Consider the following 22,200-nt stretch of genomic DNA (forward strand, 5'->3'; position numbering starts at 1 on the left):
TCAATTCTTCTTTGGTCTTCCTTATTCATTGTCCAGCTTTCGCATGCATATGAGACAATTGAAAATACCATGGCTTGGTCAGGTACACTTTAGTTTTTAAAGTGACACCTTTGCTTTTGAACACCTTAAAGAGGTCCTTTGTAGCAGATTTGACCAATGCAATGCATCATTTTGATTTCATGACTGCTGCTTCCATTGACATCGATTGTGGATCCTTAACAACTTCAATCTTTTCTCTGTTTATCATGATGTTGCTTATTGGTCCAGTTGTGAGGATTTTTGTTTTGTTTATGTTGAGGTGTAATCCATACTGAAGGCTGTGGTCTTTGATCTTCATCAGTAAGAGCTTCAAGTCCTCTTCACTTTCAGCAAGCTAGGTTGTGTCATCTGCATATCACAGGTTGTTAGTCTTCCTCCAATTCTGATGCCGCATTCTTCTTCATATACTCCAGCATCTTGAATTGTCTGCTCAGCATACAGACTAAATAAGTATGGTGAAATGATACAACCTTGATACACACTTTTTCTGATTTTAAACCATGCAATATCCCCTTTCTCTGTCTGAATGACTGCCTTTTGGTCTATGTGCAGGTTCTCCATGAGCACAATTAAGTGTTCTAGTATTCCCATTCTTCACAATGTTATCCATAATTTGTTGTGATCCACACAGTCAAATGCCTTTGCATGGTCAATAAATATGTTTCTAGTATTCTTTGCTTTCAGCCAAGATCTATCTGACATCAGCGATATCCCTCATTCCACGTTCTCTTCTGAATCCAGCTTGAATTTCTGGCAATTCCCTGTCAATGTACTGCTGCAACTACCTTTGAATTATGTTCAGCAAAATTTTACTTGTGTATGACATTAATGATATTGGTCAATCTATATAAGGCCGGGGGAGCATATATTTACTTGATTAAATATCATCTAGCTATCTGTCCAAATCCTATTGAACCTTTTAGGAAGAGCCAGCCAAAATCCCATCTTAATCAGTCAATTAATTAGTAAACCAGAAAGTATCTATTAAATACCAACTACATGCCCATCATTCCTGTACAGAGTATAAAATGAGTACTTATGATACTTTTCCAGGGTCTGTCTTGCCTGATAAGCTGTGAAGTCAATGAGGGCGCAGACTCTGAAGCAATTTGACAAGTCTGTTATTTTGAAAGAAATTATTTTGATTTTCATTTAGAACACGCTCGGTTTGAGTTGACTTAGTGGAATATCCTAACTAAAATGCTCCATAGAAAGTTGGAAAACTGGGATAGAGTACATTTGAAAGTTGAGAGATGAATCCATTCACAATGGATCCATTTGCAACAATTTATTTACAAGAATAAAATACTTATAAATAAATTTAACAAAAGCAGTGCAAGATGTGTACACTGAAAACTACAAAACATTGCTGAAAGAAATTAAAGAAATGGAAAGACATTCCATGTTAGCAGACGGGAAGAGTGTTAAAACAATGTTGTTGTTGTATGTGGTTGAGTCAATTCCTACTCATAGTGACCCTATATGACAGAGTAGAACTGCCCCATAGGGTTTCCTAGGCTGTAATCTTTACAGGAGAGATAGCCAGGACTTTTCTCCCAAGGAGCTACTAGTGGGTTCTAACCGCCAACCTTTTGGTTAGCAGCCAAGCACTTAACCATTGCACCACCAGGGCTCCTTGTAAAATGGTAGTGCTCCCCAAATTGATCTATAGATTAACACAGTCCCTATCAGAATCCCCACTGCCATTTTTTCAGAAATCTACAAGCTGATTCCAAAATGTATATGAAAATACAAGGGATCCAGAATAGCCAAAAGAATCTTAAAAAGAACAAAGTTGGAACGCTTACACTTTCTGATTGCAAAACTTACTACACAGCTATGGTAATCAAGACAATGTGGTAGTGGCACAAAGATATACATATAGATCAGTGGAATAGAATTGAGAATCTTGAAATAAACTCTTACATTTCCAACTCAATAATAAAAAGATAGAAACAACAAACACTGACCACACCAAATTCTAGAGAGGATAGGGAGCAACAGGAACTCTCATTCATTGCTGGTGGAATGCAAAATTGTACACCCACTTTGGAAGACAGTCTGGCAGCTAAACATAGACTTACCATACGATCCAGCAATCATGCTCCTAGGTATTTACCCAAACAAGTTGAAAACGTATGTCCACATAAAAACTTGTGCACGAATTTTTATAACAGTTTTATTCTTAATTGCCAAATATTGGAATCAACCAAGATGTCCTTCAATAGATTAATGGATAAACTGATGCACCCATACAATGGAGTAATATTCAGTGGTTAAAAAAAAAAAAAACTATCAAGCCATGAAAAGAGATGGAACAACCTTACACAAATATTGCTGAGAGAAAGAAGCCAGTCTGAAAAAGCTACATACTCTCTGGTTCCAATTATATAACATTCAAACCCATCTAGCAGCTCCATGGGAAAAAGACTAGGAAATCCGATGGTGCAGTTCTACTCTGTCACATGGGGTTGCTATGAGTTGTGATTGACTGTATGGTACCCAACAACAACATATGACATTCTGGAAAAGGGAAAACTATAGAGACAAGTTAAGTGGTACCAGGGGTTCAGGGGGAGGGGTGTACAACAGAAATGTAAGATGTTAATAATAGGAGAAACTATGCAGCGGGGAGAGACTATGTAGGAACTCATATCTGATAACAGTCTACTATCTAAAATACATACAGAACTCTTACGACTTAACAGTAAGACAAACCAATTTAAAAATCAGCAAAGGACTTGACTAGACATTCCTCCAAAGAAGATATACAAGTGTTCAATAATCACAGGAAAAGATGTTCAACATCACTAGTCATTAGGGAAATGCAAATCAAAACCACAGTGAGATTTCACCTTATGCCCACTAGGATGGCTAAAATAAAGACATGCTAAGTGAAAGAAATCAGTCACAAAACACTACATATTGTATGCTCCATTTATATTAAATAGGCATATCCATAGAGGCAAAAAGTAAATTAGTGGTTGCCAGTGGCTGGGGAGTGGAGTGGAGGAGTGACTGTAAATGATTCCTGGTTTCTTTTCAGGGTGATGAAATGTTCTAAAATTAGATAGTGGTGATAGTTGCACAACTGTGTGAATATACTAAAAACCACCAAATTGTACACTTTAAAAGAGCAACTTTGTGGTTTGTAAATTACATATCAATAAAGCTGCTATTTTTAAAAAGTTGAAAGATGTAGATGCGGACTTAAGAGTCCTATGCCTAGAAGTGATGAACCTATTTGTACTCAACTTTTCAGACCCTCAGTGATCTGTTTTTTCTGAACACCCACAGCACTTACCTTCTGCCACAAAGAAATTCATTTAACACAAATGTAAGTTATGAAGCATAATAAAAATAAACACTAAAAAACCTATACCCAACTTTAGAATTAAAATGTTACTAACACTGTTGAAAAGATATCATTTAAGAAGTCAGAAAATAAAAACTATCTCTATTTAGGAGCCATGGTGGTGCAGTGGTTAAGAGCTTGGCTGCTAATCCAAAGGTCAGCAGTTTGAATCCACCAGCCATTCCTTGCAAACCCTACAGGACAGTTCTGCTCTGTCCTATAGGGTCGCTATGAGTTGGAATCAACTTGACAGCAGCAGGTACTTCTGTTTGAAGACAACATGATCCAAAGAATCCATCATAAATGTTCTAAAACTAACAGAAAAATTTAGCAAATTTGCAGGGTACAAGATCAACACACGAAAATCGTTGGGTTTCTATATACTAACAAGGAAAAGTTTGAAAAGGAAATCAAGGAAACAATTCTATTTACAGTAGCACTTAAAAATAGAATATCTAGGAATAAACCTAACCAGGGATATAAAGAACTTATACAATGAAAACTGTAAAACACTTCTGCAAGAGACTTAAACAGACCTAAATAAATGGAAAGACATTCTGTGGTCATGGATTAGAAGACAATATTGTGAGAATATCAATACTACCCAAAGTGATCTATAGGTTCAACATAATCCCAATCAAAATTCCAATAGCATTTTTTACAGAAATGGAAAAACAAATTCTCAACCTTTTATGGAAAGGCAAGAGGCCCCGAACAGCCAAAGCAATTTTGAAGGAGAACAAAGTAGGAGGCTTCCTACTTCCCTATTTCAAAGCATACTATACAGCTACATTAATCAAAACATCCTGGTACTGGTTTAATGATAGACATATAGATCAATAGGATAGAATTGAGAGCCCAGAAATAACACCATACATCTATGGTCAACTGATTTTCAACAAGAGGAAGGAAGAGTCTCTACTACAAATGGTGCTGGTAAAATTGGATTTCCACATGTAAAAAAAGGAACCAAGATCCATACTTCACACCTTACACAAAAACTAATTCAAAATGGATCAAGGACCTAAATGTTAACTCAAAACCATAAAGTTGTTGGAAGAAAATATAGGGGCAAAGCTATGGGACATAGTTGCTGTTTTTTTGTTTTTTATTTTTTAATGATAGACTATAAAATACAACAACAAATCCACAAGAAACAGAAGACAAAACAGATAATTGAGATATCATAAAAATTAAAGAATTGTGTTCATCAAGAACTTTACCAAAAGAGTAAAGAGACAACCTACAGACTGGTAAAAATCTTTGGGAACCATATATCCAACAAGGTCTAATATCCAAAATATGTGTAAAACTACTATAACTTACAACAAAATATATATATATAACTGCTACAAAATAGCAACCTAATCAAAAAATGGGCAAAGAACATAAAGAGACAATTCCCTGAAGAGGATATCCAAGTTGCCAACAAACACATGAAAAGATACTCATTGTCATTATCCATTAAAGGGAAGCAAATCAAAACTACAATGAGATTCCACCTCATTCCTATCAAAATGGCAATGATCAAAAAAACAGAAAATAACAAATATTGGTGAGGATGCGAGGCGATCAGAACTCTTATCCGTTGCTGGTGGGAATGTAAAATGGTACAGCCATTGTGGAATACAGTATGATGATTCCTCAAAAAATTAAAAATAGAACTACCATGTGACCCAGAAATTCCACTCCTAGGCATATACCCTGGGGACCTAAATGTGGTGATACAAACAGACATATGTATACCTATGTTCCTAGCAGCACTATTCACGATAGCAGAAAGGTGGAAATAACCTAAGTGCCCATCATCAGATGAATGGATTAAAAAAAGTGGTACGTACATACAACAGACTACTACTCAGCCATAAAGAGAAATTATTTCCTGATGCATGCTGCAACATAGATAAACCTTAAAGACATTATGCTGAGTGAAATAAACCCATCACTAAAGGACAAATACTGTATGACCTCACTTACATGGAATGACAAGAATAGGTAAATATATACAGACCAATGGTAATAAGTGGTTACCTGGGGCAGGAAGGGGACAGAAAGAGGGAATCATTCTCTAGGAAGTAGTGAGTTTATGTCTATGAAGATAGGCAAATTGGCATTGAATAAGGGTAATGGTTATAGAACCTGACTAAGGTAACTGATATCACTAAGTTGTACATTAGAAAAATGGCAAACTGGCAAATGTTGTGTTATATATAATTTTACAGCAACAGCAACTAAAAAAAGAAAGAGGATGCAGTTGCTGATACTACTTATGTACAACCAAACACCTCATGGGATTAGTTCTCTTGGTTCAAGGCTTAGGGTCATGGCTTCATAGGACTTCCCAGCCAATTAGCCTAACACTGTTTTTTAGAGTTTCTGATCTACCTCACAGTTCAGTGAGTAGTACCTAGGGTCTTAAAAGTTTGTGAGTGGGAAGCCAGCACAACTTGTCCAAGGCAAGGTCATGGAAACTCCATAGACACATCCAAACTCCCTAAGGGACCAAATTACTAGGCTGAAGGCTTTGGAGACCATGGTCTGAGGGAACATCTAGCTCAACTGGCGTAACATAGTTTATAGAGAAAATGTTCTACATTCTACTTTTGTGAGTAGTGTCTGAGGCCTTAAAAGCTTGTGAGTGGCCATCTAAGATATTCCTTGCTCCCCTTTGGGAGCAAAGGAGAATGAAGAAAACCAATAACACTAGGGAAAGATTAGTCCAAAGGACTAATAGACCACAACTGCCATAGTCTCCACCAGACTGAGTCCAGCACAACTAGATGGTGCCCAGCTACCACCACTGACTGCTCTGACAGGGATCACAATAGAGGGTCCTGGACAGAGCTGGAGAAAAATGTAGAACAAAATTCTAACTCACAAAAAAACATCAGACTTACCGGCCTGTCAGAGACTGGAGAAACCCCGAGAGTATGGCCCCCAGACAGCCTTTTAGCTCAGTAATGACTTCACTCCTGAGGTTCACCCTTCAGCCAAAGATTAGACAGGCCCATAAAACAAAATGAGACTAAAGGGGCATACCAGCCCAGGGACAAGAACTAGAAGGCAGGAGGAGACAGGAAAGCTGGTAATAGGGAACCCAAGGTCGAGAAGGGGAGAGTGTTGACATGTCGTGGGGTTGGTAACCAATGTCACAAAACAATATATGTACTAACTGTTTAATGAGAAGCTAGTTTGTTCTATAAACCTTCATCTAAAGTACAAAAAGAAAAAAGAAAGAAAGCTGTGAGTGGCCATCAAGATACAATTGGTCTCTAATCATCTGGAGCGACAGAAGAAGAAGGAGACCCAGGAACTGGAGAAGGAATTGGACTGCAGGTCTAGTTGCCTCCGTGAGCTACTGCTTCCTTTGCCATGAGAACACAAGAACTGAATGGTGCCCAGTTAACATTACTGAATGTTTTGATTAAGGATTCAATAGACGAGTCCTAATCAAAGACAGGAAAATATGGAACAGAATTTTCAATTTCTTATAGAATCCAGACTTACTAGACCCACTGAGGCTGGACGAACCCCCAAATCTGCTGCCCTGAGAAAATTTCTGAACCTTGAACTGAAGCTATCACCTGAAGTCATCTTCAAATTAAACAACAGTTTAGCTGAATCAGTAAAGAATGTTTGCCTTGAACACTGCACTCTGTTAAAGAATTATCTGTATGAGATCAAATTGACACCAGTAATTGTAAAGTATAGATGAGTAGTTTATGGGGCAGTGAGTCTAAGTCAATGGTAGTGAAATAATATGGGGAGAGATAGCAAGAACAGTGATATAACATGAAGAATGCAACCAATTTCATTGAACTGTACATGTAGAAAGTGTTGAATGGGTGTAAGATCAGTTTAAATTTTCACCAAAAATAAAATTTAAAAAAGAAGTGAAAAGATAACATAATCTAGGCGAAGATATTTTTATACATAAAATGAATGAAGAATTTATTTCCAAATATGTGAAAAGTTCCTACAAACCAATAAGAAAAGTACAAATAATCCCATAGAAAAATAGAAATAGGGCATAAACAGCATTTCTAAAATAGGAAACACAAATGACCAATAAACATAGGAAGAGATGCTTAACCTCATTAGTAACCAGGAAATGGAAGAATTAAGACTACAGTGAGATACTTCTTTACATCTACTAGATTGGCAAAAATTTAATCTGATAGTACCTAATGTTGGCAAGGATGTGGTTCTTGGATTTTGACAAGCAAAATTAATGAGGGAAGTGGATGTCAGCAAAGGATGGAGACAGAAGAGTGCAGGACATGTTCCTGGAATATCAAATAGTCCACTGTAGCTAGACAATCGGATTTGGGGAGAAGGAATAAATCTGGGGAAAAATATAAAGAAGTTATAAAAGAAGTTTTAAAAGGTAGGATGGACAACTAATGAGTCAAAGAAGAAATCATAAGGGAAATTAAAAAATACTTAGAGATGAATGAAAAGGAAAACACAACATACCAAAACTTATGGGATGCAATGAAGGCAGTGCTCAGAGGGAAATTTATAGCTGTAAATGCCTATATTAAAAAAAGAAGACCTCAGATCAATAACCTAACTTTACACACTGAGGAACTAGAAAAAAGAAGAGCAAACTGAAGCCAAAGATAGTAGAAGAATGGAAATAATAAACATTAGAGCAGAGATAAATGCAATAGAAAGAATCAACAAAACCAAAAGTTGGTTCTTAGAAAATATCAATAACATTGAAAAACAGAAAAAGAGACAAGACACAAATAACTAAAATGAGAAATCAATGTGGAGACATTACTACCAATAATACAGAAATAAAAAGAATTATAACAGAAAACTATGAACAGTTTTATACCAAACAATTAGATAATCTAGATGAAATGGACAAATTCCTAAAAACACACAAATTACCTAAACTGATACCAGAAGAAATAGAATATTAACAAATGAAGAGATTGAATCAGTAATCAAAAACTTCCCAACAAAGAAAAGTCCAGGACTAGATGGCTTCACTGGGGAATTCTACCACACATTTAAAGAAGAATTAATACCAATCCTTCTCAAACTCTTCCAAAAAATAGGAGAGAAGACATCCTAACTCGTTCTAAGATCCCAGCATTACACTTATAGCAAGGCCAGATGAAGACACCAAAGGAAAAAAAAATAATAACTAGAGACCAATATCCCTTATGAATATAGATGCAAAAATACTCAAAAAAAAAGTAGCAAACTGAATCCAACAGCATATTAAAAGAATGATACACCATGACCAAGTGAGATCTATTCTAGGAACGCAAGAGTTGTTCAACATAAGAAGATCAATCAATGTAATATACCTCATTAACAGAACAAAGAAAAAAACTCACATGATCATCTCAAGTGACACAGAAAAGGCATATGGCAAAATCCAGTACACTTTCATAATAAAAACACTCAATAAACTGGAAATAGAAGCAAAATTCCTCGACATTATACAGGCCATTAGTGAAAAACCCACAGCTAACATGCTCCAGCACTCGTCCATCAGTTTGTCATACTGTGGTGGCTTGTGTGTTGCTGTGATGTTGGAAGCTATGCCACCAGTATTTCAAATACCAGCAGGGTCACTTATGGTGGACAGGTTTCAGCAGTGCTTCCAGACTAGGACAAACTAAGAAGAATCTGATGATCTACTTCTAAAAAAATTGGCCAGTGAAAACCTTATAAATACCAGCGGAAAATTATTTGACATAGCACCAGAAGATGAGCCCCTCAGGTTGGAAGACACTCAAAATACGACTGGGAAAGAGCTGCCTCCTCAAAGTACAGTCAACTTTAATGATATGGATGGACTAAAGTTTTTGGGACCTTCATTTGCTGATGGTGCACAACTCAAAATGAGAAGAAACAGCTGCAAACGTCCATTAGTAATCAGAACGTGGAATGTATGAAGTATGAATCTAGGAAAATTATAAATTGTCAAAAATGAAATGAAACACTTGAAGATCAATATCCTAGGTATTAGTGAGCTGAAATGAACTACTACTGGCCATTTTGAATAGGACAATCCTATGGGCTTCTATGCCGGGAATGACATATTGAAAAGGATTGGGGTCCCCTTCATCATCAAAAAGAACATTTCAAGATCTATCCTGAAGTGCAATGCTTTCAGTGATAAGATAATATCCATACACCTACAAGGAAGACCAGTTACTAGGACTATTGTTCAAATTTATTCACCAACCACTAGTGCTAAAGACAAAGAAACTGAAGATTTTTACCTACTTCTGCAGCCTGAAATTGATCAAACATGCAATCAAGATGCATTGATAATTGGAATGCAAAAGTCAGAATCAAACAAGAAGGATGTAAATGGAAAATATGGCTTTGATGATGGAAACAATGCTGGAGATTGCATGATAGAATTTTGCAAAACCAAAGGCTTATTCATTGCAAATACTTTTTTTCAACAACATAAACGGTGACTATACATGTGGACCTCACCAGGTGGAATACACAGGAATCAAATTGACTACATCTGTGGAAAGAGATGATGGAAAAGCTCAATATCAGTCAGAACAAGGCCAGGTCTGACTGTGGAACAGACCCTCAGTTGCTCACATGTAAGTTCAAGTGGAAGATGAAGAAAATTAAACCAAGTTCACGGGAGCCAAAGTACGACCCTGAGTATATTCCACCTGAATTTAGAGACCATCTCAAGAACAGATTTGATGCATTGAACACTAATGACCAAAGACCAGATGAGTTGTGGGATGTCATCAAGGACATCATACATGAAGAAAGCAAGACGTCATTAAAAAGACAGGAAAGAGCACAACATAGTTCATAAAAAATGGGCTACATCCTACTTTGGTGAGTAGTGTTTGGGGTCTTAAATGCTTACGAGCAGCCATCTAAGATACATCTATTGGTCCCATTCTGTCTGGAGCAAAGGAGAATAAAGAAAACCAAAGACACATGGAAAATATTAGTCCAAAGGAATAATGGACCACATGAGCCACTGTCTCCACCAGCCTGAGCCTGGAACTAGATGATGCCCAGCTACTGCTATCAATGGCTCTGACACGGATCACAATAGAGGGTCTCAGACAGAATGGGAGAAAAATGTAGAACTCAATTCAAATTCACAAACAAAGACCAGACTTACTGGTCTGTCAGATACTGGAGGAACCCCGAGATCATGGCCCCTGAACATCCTGCTAACTCAGAACTGAAGCCACTGCCAAAGTCCACCTTTCAGCCAAAGATTAGACAGGCCTGTAAAACAATAACACACATGAAGATCGTGCTTCTTAGTTCAATCAAGTATACTAGACCAAATGCGCAACACCTGCCCAAAAGCAAAGATGAAAAGGCAGGAAGGGACAGGAAAACTGGACAAATGGACATGGGAAACCCAGGGTGTAAAGGGAAAGGGGAAGAGTGCTGACACATTGTGAGGATTGCAACCAACATCACAAAACAATTTGTGTATAAATTTTTGAATGAGAACCTAATTTTCACTGTAACCTTTCACCTAAATCACAATGAAATTAAAAAAAAATTGACAGGAAAGAGATAAGACAAAAATGGATGTCAGAAGACAGTTGCTCTTGAACATAAAGCAGCTGAAGTGAATGGAGGAAATGAGTAAGTAAAAGAGATGAACAGAAGATTTCAAAGGGCAGCTCGGGAAGAAAATGTGAAATATTAGAATGAAATGTGCAAAGAGCTGGCATTATAAAACCAAAAGGGAAGAATATCCTCAGCATTTTTCAAGCTGAAAGGACTGAAGAAAAAAATCAAGCCTCAAGATGCAACGCTGAAGGATTTTATGGCAAAATATTGAATGGTTTAGGAAGCATCAAAAGAAGATGGAATATACAGAGTCACTGTACCAAAAAGAATTGGTCAATGTTGAACCATTTCAGGAGGCAGCATATGATCAAGAACTGATGGTTTCAAAGGAAGAAGTCCAAACTGCACTGAAGGCATTGGCAAAAAACAAGGCTCCAGGAATTGACGGAATATCTATTAAGATGTTTCAGCAAACGGATGAAACACTGGAAGCGCTCACTCATCTATGCCAAGTAATCTGGAAGACAGCTACATGGCCAACCGAGTAGAAGAGATCCATATTTGTGCCCGTTCCAAAGAAAGGCGATCCAACAGAATGTAGAGATTATCGAACAGTATCATTAATATCATATGCAAGTAAAATTTTGCTGAAGATAATTCAAAAATGGTTGCAGCGGTACATTGACAAGGAACTGCCAGAAATTCAAGTTGGATTCAGAAGAGGACCTGAAACAAGGGATATCATTGCTGATGTCAGATGGATCTTGGCTGAAAGCAGAGAATACCAGAAAGACGTTTACCTCTGTTTTATTGACTATGCAAAGGCATTCGACTGTGTGAATCATAACAAATTATGGATAACATGCAAAGAATGGGAATTCCAGAACTCTAATTTTGCTCATGAGGAATCTGTATATAGACCAAGAAGCAGTCGTTTGAACAGAACGAGGGGATACTGTGTGGTTTAAAGTCAGGAAAGGTGTGTATCAGGGTTGTATCCTTTCACCATATTTATTCAGTCTGTATGCTGAGCAAATAATCCGAGAAGCTGGACTATAAGAAGAAGAATGTGGCATCATCATCAGAGGTAGACTCATTAACAACCTGCAATATGCAGATAACACAACCTTGCTTGCTGAAAGTGAAGAGGACTTGAAGCACTTACAAATGAAGACCAAAGACCACAGCCTTCAGTATGGATTACACCTTAACATAAAGAAAATAAAAATCCTCACAACTGCACCAGTAAGCAACATCATGATGAAAGGAGAAAATATTGAAGTTGTCAAGGATTTCATTTTACTTGGATCCACAATCAACACAACGGAAGCAGCAGTCAAGGAATCAAACGATGCATAGCATTGGGCAACTCTGCTGCAAAATACCTCTTTAAAGTGTTCAAAAGCAAAGATATCACTTTGAGGACAAAGGTGCCCCTGATCCAAGCCATGGTATTTTCAATAGCCTCATATGCATGCGAAAGCTGGACAATGAACAAGGAAAACCTAAGAAGAACGATGCCTTTGAATTATGGTGTTGGCAACGAATATTGAATATACCATGAACTTCCAGAAGAACAAACAAATCTGTCTTGGAAGAAGTACAGCCAGAATACTCCTTAGAAGCAAGGATGGAGAGACTTCATCTCACGTACTTTGGACACATCATCAGGAGGGACCAGTCCCTGGAGAAGGACATCATGCTTGGTAAAGTAGGTCAGCGAAAGAAAGAGTAACCCTCAAGATAGACTGACACAGTGGCTACAACGATGGGCTCAAACATAGCAACAATTGTAAGGATGGCGCAGCACAGGGCAATGTTTTGTTCTGCTCTACGTGGCATTGCTATACGTTGGAGATGACTCGATGGCACCTAACAACAACATCATACTCAATGATGCAAGACTGAAAGATTTTTCCCTAAGATCAGAAACAAGACAAGGATGCCTGCTCTCACCACTGCTTTTGAACATTGTACTGGAAGTCCTAGCCAGAGCAATTAGCCAAGAAAAAGAAATAAATGCATTGATATTGGAAATGTAGAAGTAAAACTATCTCCATTGGCAGATGACATGATTCTATATTTAGAAAATCCCAAAGATTTCACACAAAAAAAGCTACTAGAGCTAATAAATGAATTCAGCAAAGTTACAGGATACAAGATCAACATACAAAAATCAGTTAGGTTTTGAATAATCTGAAAGGAAATTGAAAAAAACAATTCCATTTACAATAGTATCTAAAAAGAATAAAATACCTAGGAATAAGTCTAAACCAAGGAGATAAAAAATGTGTACACCAAAAACTATAAAACATTACTGAAAGAAATTAAATAAATTTATTTAATAAATTTAGAATTAAAATAGACCTAAATAAATGGAAGACATCCTGTCTTTATGGATTGAAAGGAATACAAGTCCTACCAACATTCTAATAGGATTTTTTGTAGAAATGGAAAAGCCAATTCTCAAATTTATATGGAATTGCAAGGGCCCTGAATAGCCAAAGCAATCTTGAAAAAGATGAACAAATTGAGGAGGTCTCAGACTCTCCAATTTCAAAACATACTATAAGTCTACAGTAATCAAACCAATGTGTTACTGGTATAAAGATAGACATATAGACCAGTGAAATAGAACTGAGATTCCAGAAATAAACTCATACATCTATGCTCAATTGATTTTTGACAAGAGTGCTGAGTACACTGAATGGGGAAATAACAATCCCTTCAACAAATTGTGCTGGGACAACTGGATCTCCACAGGCAAAATAACGAAGTTGGACCCCTACCTCATACCATACATGAAAATTAATTCAAACTGGATCAAGAACCTAAATATAAGACTTAAACCATAAGACTCTTAGAAGCAAACACAGGGGCAAAGCTTCAGGACCTTGTACTGGGGAATGGATTCTTAGGTACAACACCAAAAGTATAAGAACCAAAAGAAAAAACAGATAAATGGGACTTTATTAAAAAAAAAACAAAACAAACAACCCTTGTGCCTCAGAGGTTATCATCAAAGAAGTAAAAAGACAACCTGCAGAATGAGATAAAATATTTGGAAATTATATATCTGATAAAGTTTTAATATCCAGACGATATAAAGAACTCCTACAACTCAACAACAAAAAGACAACACAATCAAAAATTAACAAAGGACTTGAATAGACATTTCACCAGAGAACATATACAAATGGCTAATAACCACATGAAAAGATCTCAACATCATTAGTCATTAAACCAAACCTGTTGCCATCGAGTCTATTCCAACTCACAGCAACCCTATAGGACGGAGTAGAACTGCCCCGTAGGGTTTCCAAGGAGCAGCTGGTAGATTCAAATTGTCGACCTTCTGGTTAGCAGCCAAGCTCTTTAACCATTGTGCAACCAGGGCTAGGTAAATGCAAATCAAAACGACAATGAGATACTACTTCACCCCTACTAGGATGGCTATGATCAGAAAAATGGAAAACAACAAGTGTTGTCAAAGATATAGAGAAACTGAAACCCTTTACATTGCTGGTGGGTATGTAAAATGGTGCAGCCACTGTGGAAAAGTTTGGTGGTTCTGCAAAAAGTTAAATCATATGACTCAGCAATTTCACTTTAGGTATTGTTATGAACTGAAATATGTCTCCCAAAAATATGTGTTGTAAATCCTAACATCTGTGCCTGTGGTTATAATCCCATTTGGGAATGGTTTGTCTTTGTTATGTTTATGAGGCAGGATTACTGCAGTGTGTGTCTTGAGTCAATCTCTTTAGATATATAAAAGAGATTAAACAAGCAAGCAAGAGAAGCAGATATGGGGGAAGAGACGTGCCAAGCCACATGAAGATTGTCCAGGAGCAGAAGCTCAGAAGAAGCAGGGACCTTCCTCCAATGCTGACAGAGAGAGAAAGCCTTCCCCTACAGCCAGCACCCTGAATTCAGATTTCTAGCCTCCTAAACTGTAAGAAAATAGATTTGTTTGTTAAAGCTATCCGCTTATGTTATTTCATTTATAGCAGCATTAGATAACTAACACAGACTTTAGTAACAAAAATGGTGTGCTACTCTAACAAATACCTACAATGTGGAAGTGGTTTTGGAATTGGGTAATGGGTGGAGGCTTCAAGAGTTTTAAGGTGCATAATAGTAAACGCCTAGAGTGCCTTGAAAAGACTGTCAGTAGATTTATGGATGTCAAATGCAATTCTGGTAAGGGCTTAGAATGAAGTGAAGAGTGCCATAGAGAAAGTATCTATCGTCTCAGAGAATACATATGGTGCCAGGAACAGAACAGTGCTAGAAATTTGGACATTAAATGTGCTTTCTGGGAGGCTTTAAAAGAAAATGATGAACATGTGATTGGACAATGGAGGAAGGGCAACACTTTCAATGCAGTGGCAAAGAACTTGTCTGAATTATGTTCAAATGTCTGGTGGAAGTTAGAACTTGTAAGTGATTAACTTGGATATCTGGTTGATGAGATTTCTAAGCAAAATCTTAAAGGGGCCTCGTGGTTTCTCCTTGCCGCTTACAGTAAAATGCAAGTGGAAAGAGATGGACTTAAAAATGACTGGTGCAAAATGAAAACAAAACTTAAAGATTTGGCCTAGAATTTTCATCAAGGACGTGGCTACACAAACTTTTATTAAAGATATGAAGCCTCTGATGGATCTAACCAACTACCACAGCAGAAAACCTGTCCTCTTAGACTGAAGGGGATACAGGAAAGAACAAAAAGAGAGAATGCTATCTGTCTCTTGGAATTCTACAGGCAGGAAAATGGCCAAAGGAGCCGCATCTGTTGTCCTCCAAGAAAATAATACATGTGTCAAGAACATGAATTTTGGGGGTCCAAAGGGTGGAATGTCATGGACTGAATTGTGTCCCCAAAAAATATGTGTCAACTTGGCTAGGCTATGATTCCCAGTATTGTGTTACTTGTTGTCTTAGTTATCTAGTACTGCTATAAGAGAAATACCACAAGTGGATTGCTTTAACATTGAGAAATGTATTCTCTCACAGTCTAGGAGGCTAGAAGTCCAATTTCAGGGTGCCAGCTCCAGGAGAAAGTTTTCTCTCTCTGTCAGCTCTAGGGGGAAAGTCCTTGTTATCTATCTTCTCCTGATCTAGTAACTTCTCAGCACAGAAACCTCAAGTCCAAAGGACACACTCGGCTCTCAGTGTTGCTTTCTTGGTGGTATGAGGTCCCCCATGTCTCTCTGCTTAATTCTCTCTTTTATATCTCAGAAGAGATTGACTTAAGACACAACCTAATCTTGTAGATGGAGTCCTGCCTCATTAACATAACTGCCGCTAATCTCACCTCATTAACATCATAGAGGTAGGATTTACAACACATAGGAAAATCACATCAGATGACAAAATGGTGGACAATCACACAATACTGGGAATCATGGCCTAGCCAAGTTGACACACAAATTTTTGGGCGACACAATTCAATGCATGACACTTTTCCTCCGTTTTGTAATCTGATGTAATTGTCCTCCATTTTGTGGCATTGTATATAAATATGTGTTGTAAATCCCAAACCTCTATATGTTAATAAGGCAGGATTGGTGTGAGGTATATCTTGAGTCATGCCCTTTAGTAAAACTCAAGTCACAGCCTTACTAAAGTCACATCTTCACCACCTTACTTAAGTCACGCTCTTACTTAAATCACACTCTTACTCAAATCACACCCTTGCTTGAGTCACATCTTTTACAAGAGATAAAAGGGGAGAAAAGCGAGCAGAGAGGAGAGGGACGTTACTACCACCAAGAAAGAAGAGCCAGGAGCAGAGTGCATCCTCTGGACCAAGGGTCCCTGAGCTGAGAACCTCCTAAACCCAGGGGAAGATAGATGCCAAGACACATGGAGATCTCCAAGGAACCAGGAAGCAGAAGCTGAAGAGACAAGGACTTTCCTCCAGAGCCAACAGAGACAGAAAACCTTCCCCTAGAGCCAACACTCTGAATTTGGACTTCTAGACTCCTAAACTGTGGGAAAATTAATTTCTGTTTGTTAAAGCCACCCATTTATGGTATTTCTGTTATAGCAGCACTAGATAAGTAAGACAGGTATATACCCAAAAGAGTTGAAAGCAGGGACTCAGATATTTGTACACCAATGTTCATTGCAGCACTATTCACAATAGCCAAGCAGTGAAAACAACCCAAGTGTCCATCAACATATGAATGCATAAACAAAGTGTGGTATATACATACAATGGAATATTATTCATTCATAAAAAGTAATGAAGTTCTAATACATGCTACAACATTGATGAACCTTGAAAACATTATGCCAAGTGAAATAAGTCATACACAAAAGGACAAATATCATATGATCCCACTTACTCAAAATATAAGAATAGACAAATACATAGAGACAGAAAGTAGATCAGTGATAACAATGGGCTGGGAGAAGGGAGGAATAAGAAGTTAATGCTTAATGGATATAGAGTTTTTGTTTAGGGTGATGAAAAAGTTTTGGAAACAAATACTGGTGATGGTTTCACAACACTGTAAATATAACTAATGCCACCAAATTGTACACTGGTTAACGGTAAATTTTATGTCATCTATATTTTACCACAATAAAATAAAAAGACAGGATGGAATCAGATTACGGAAGGTAGAATGTCTGGCTGAGGAGTAAAATTATTTTATTCTGTAGACAACTGGGAGCCACTGGAGAATTCTGACAAGGAGAAAGAGTCAATCACAGCCATGCTTCAGATATGAAGAGGAAAGCTTACTCCTAGGAGATTTTCCTATGAAAAAAAATAGGCATTAAGGAATGGCCTTTACCTGAACATGTCTTCTTATCTTCATTCAAGGTGTAGCCAGGGTGACAATCACAGTGGTAGGACTCTGCCCCGTCACTCACACAAATGTGTTGGCAGCCATGAGTACCCAGAGCACACTTGTTATGTACTGACCAGAAGTGGTGCAGGAAAGAAAATGTTTACAAATTAAAATAGAAAACAACATGCAAACTTCTGGGAGAAACAAAGCTTCAGTTTGGTACCAAACAAAGCTGAGAATGATCCCTTCAGTAGTCAGCAGCAAGTCTCTCATGTTTCAGAAATAGAAAGCCTATTTTCTGTTTCCATATCTCACATCCCTTAAACCTCACCTTTAATTGCACACACCCCTTTCCTTTTTATTTCTCGTTAATATCTGAAGGTGGCTTCTCTTTTTTTCTACCCACAGCACTGAGGTTGCACTGAGTCTTGATCATATTCCAGAACTTACCTTTGCCCTTTCCTAATGTCTAGCACCACCACCGTCTCCAATTATTTCTGGATGATCATCACCATCACCAAAAGCAATTAATTAGGGACCTGCCTGCACATGGAACTGAGTTTGGAGCTGGACAGAAAGGACTACTTTGGTCAAGGGCCTGCCCTGAATAGTTTAAACAGTGGGACAGAAAATACTGACCCAGAGACATGCACACACACACACATAGATGGAAAACAAAATAATAAAAATAATTATAACAACATCAACAAAGGCAGTGTCTAATAGAAGTGAAGTACTCATTATCTATCACAAATGCATTTCAGGGATGAGAACAGTTTGCCCAAATTTTGGTAGAGAACAGAGGAAAATGCTGTACTAGTACCGTGTTCAGGACAAATAAAAAGAGCAGTTCTCCTTTAATACTCGGAAAGGCTTGCTGGGAGACATAGGTTCTTCCCCCGCCAATGCAGGGGCCAAACCACTCTACTTGTTCCCTTCTGACTAAATGTAATTCCATGCTCAAAAACCTTCCATGGCTCACTATGTCCTACAGAATAGCTTTACCTGAAATGCAAGGCTCTGTGTAATCTATCCATAAAGTGCCTTTCCAACCTTAACACTGATTCTCCCCTTCATCCCTACAACTGAGATTTTCCCAGCAAAATGCCTAAGAGCAGAATGTTTCTTTTTTCATCTCATCTCAGCTCAGTACCCACTCTAGAGATAACAACTGGGCCTGCTACCACCGCTGACCCCTTATCTGGGGCTACTCACAGGGGTGGATTGACCAGTAAGCACTGTCGGTATGCGCTGTCTTACAGTAAGCAAGGTGCACATGGGCTTAATTGTGTTTACTTACTGATCTGTAGTTTCACCACATCTTTGATCTGTCTGTACCTTAGTTTCCTCACAAAATTGATGTGAGAATTAAATGAGTTAAATGCCTAGACCAGGCATGGCAGACAGTAGGCACTGAAGAATGTTAGCGATCAGTATCTGGAGTATTGCCTGAAGTAGTCTGCCTTAATTGAAAATTTTCTTTCATGTTTTTATAATAAAAGGCTTTGTTTTATTCCATAATATCTGTTTGTTTAAATGTAAATTTCTTTTGTTTTGTTTTCCCAGGTCTTCAATGTTCCTGACGGCTTAAAGCGCCAACTGGGATACTTATAATCTGTTTGAGAAGTGCAGCTATCCGTGAGTCCTCTCCACCCTGATTTAGTCCTACTCCCCTGAACAAACTCACTCAAGTCATTCCCCTTGCCCATACTGTTCCTCACTTGTCTCTATCTAAACCTTCGCGATCCCTCAAGACCCAAGCCCAACCCCACCTCTCTGTGTCCTTTCCCAGACATCCTGCCTTCCTTAGACTCCAACAGCCCTTAGTTATGGCAATCCCTCTCACTAGCTACTCATTCTCTCCTTTCTTGAGGTATTGATACCCTTTCCAGCCAGGCTATGTTGTTTGGAGGCAGAAACGTATGCTTCTTCATATCCTCACAGTGCTTAGCACAGTCCTGGGAACAAAACAGGTGCTCAGTACTCTTTTATTGATTTCATTTTATAAAAAGGAGAATTGGTGATATGCCATTTCCCTTAATCTATCTTGAAAAAAATCACATAATATATTTCCTCAAGGGAGAGGAAAATATACATAAATCTGAAACATACTGAATAAGCCAAAACTAAACACCACTTTGAGAGCTAAGAATATCTCTTAGAAGTGTTTTTCTTTATAAATGCTACCCTGTTCTGCCAGTGAGTTTAAATCAAATTAATGAGGATCGGCAGTCCTGGTGTGGGCTCATTAGCCAAGTCCCTCACAAGGCTCAGATTCACTGAAGACTCACCATCTAGAAACTGTCAAGGAACAACTTGCTTCAAACTTACTGGAAGATACATGTGGGTCTAATTCAGTCACTGACAAAGTCCCCTTTACCAAAATCTGTAAGATTAACACTACAGAAAAGTTCCAGGCCAGGTTTTAACTGGAAAAAAGTTCAGTTCAGCCTATCACACCAAATAGTTACTGTCCAACTGACTTCCTATGAAGTTTCCTATTTGCTTTAAAAGTCCCCAGTGGACAGAGCTATAAAATTTTCCTGGATAAATACCCTCCATTCAGTTAGCTTTTCTTATACTCCCCCCACCCCATTTCCAGTAATTTTCTGGAATAATCTATGTTTGCAAAACCTAGTTAGTTCATTGCTCTCTGAGCAATGCATGGCTTAGCCTGTGAGTATGGCAGAATGCCTGAACCTTGAGTCTAAAATTTTACCTTTAAGAATCTCTCTTCTGGTGAACTGAAAGTTGGTTTCACTGCAATAGAAAAAGCCAAGTATGAAAGAATTTGTTGAGTGGACCTTACCTGAACATGTTTTTTTGTCTTCATTCAGAGTGTAACCCTCATAGCATTCACAGTGATGGGACCCAGCTCCGTCACTCACACAAATGTGCTGACACCCATGTGTACCAGAAGCACATTTATCTTGAGCTATCAAACAGAAGTCAGGTAGAAAAGAAATAAAAACTGAAAGTGTTTTATTACCCATTTACAGAAATCTTATTTGCCACTAGAAATGTATAAGAGGAAATCCTATTTGAAACTATTAAATCCATTGGTACAATTTGCTCTCACTAGAGGTTACCTAGAGCTCTGTGTGGCACAGTTAAGTTCTTGACTACAAGCCAAAACGTTGGTGATTCAAACCCACCCAGAGGCACCTGGGAAAACAGGCTTGGCAATCTGCTTCTGAAAAGTTACAGCCTTGAAGACACTATGGAGCAGTTCTACTCTTCACACATGGGGCACCGTGAGCTGGAATTGACAGCAACTGACAATAGAGGTTAGCTAAGTTAAACAAAATTCTACACACCCCAATAATCATTCTGTTGCTTTCTCCAACTCCTTTTCAAAATCATCAGTGTTGAGTTTTTATGATACAAGTATCTCAGAAGTACTTTCAAAAAAATTCCTTTTAGGTTTATTGTATGTATCCAAAATCAGGAGGATGTCAATAGCTGTGTGACTAATTACACTAGATTCAGAAAAACATAGAGTTTGAAGTAATTATAATTCAACTCTTCCCTATCATAAATGACGAAACTAAGTCTGAAGGAGGAGACCAACTGACTCAGAACCAGCATCAGATCTCAAGACTTAAATTTTCACTCAGTCACGTTCCTGTATGGAGATAACATTTCTAAACTATATATTTTTTATTTTTAAATTTTTCATTTTGAAATAATTTCAGACTTATGAAAAAGTTGCAAAAATAATACAGTAACTTCCTGTGCTTCACCCAGTTTCCTAACCAAATCCTACCTAACCATGGCATAAAATATCAGAACGAGAAATTAGCAATGATACACTATGATTAACTAACCTATAGGCCTTATTCAAATTTTGCCAATTATTCCACTAGTGTCCATTTTCTGGTCCATGATCCATCTACAATCACACATTGCATTAAGTTGTCATGTTTCCTTAGTCTCCTTCAAATTAGGAAAGAAATTTCCTTAGTTTTTCTCTTTTTTGTGAGTTTGACACACTTGAAAAGTACTGGAAAATTATTTTGTAGTGTGTCTATCAATTTGGGTTTGTCTGATGTTTCCTCATGAGTCAATTCAGGTTATGCATTTTTTTTTTCTTACCAATCACATCATTTAACCTGGTCGGTAAGGTGCTATTTTACCCTCAGTATATCATGTTATAGATACATGATGTCATTAGGTGTCATTACTGGTGATGTTAACTTTGATGGCTTGGTTAAGGTAGTGTCTGCCAGATTTCTCCACTATAAAGTTACTGTGTTTCCCGTTGGGAGTAATAAATATCTTGTGCAGTGTTATTTGGTTTTAACTTACTATATTGTCATTAGCATTTGGGAAGAACTTTTGGGGCTAGGTATAGAGAAGGAAATGAACAACACATTTATACGTGTGAGCCATGATACATACATGCCACCATTTCTATCTTTTCCAATAAGACTTAGAAATGGGAAAAGCTAAGGGTGG

General features: G+C 37.8%; 1 protein-coding gene across 1 annotated transcript in view; it reads right to left on the reverse strand.

Annotated features, from left to right (window-relative positions):
- Positions 1-22,200, reverse strand: part of MATN3 (matrilin 3) — a 35,601-nt gene that overhangs the window by 4,406 nt on the left and 8,995 nt on the right. The window contains exons 5-6 of the mRNA XM_004387598.1: positions 20,552-20,677; positions 17,746-17,871 (exon numbers count right to left, since the gene is read on the reverse strand). Coding sequence (XP_004387655.1) covers positions 17,746-17,871; positions 20,552-20,677 — 252 coding nt within the window. The remainder of the gene's footprint in view (positions 1-17,745; positions 17,872-20,551; positions 20,678-22,200) is intronic.

Source organism: Trichechus manatus, unplaced genomic scaffold (genome assembly GCF_000243295.1).
Source record: "Trichechus manatus latirostris isolate Lorelei unplaced genomic scaffold, TriManLat1.0 scaffold00189, whole genome shotgun sequence".
Lineage (NCBI taxonomy): Eukaryota > Metazoa > Chordata > Mammalia > Sirenia > Trichechidae > Trichechus > Trichechus manatus.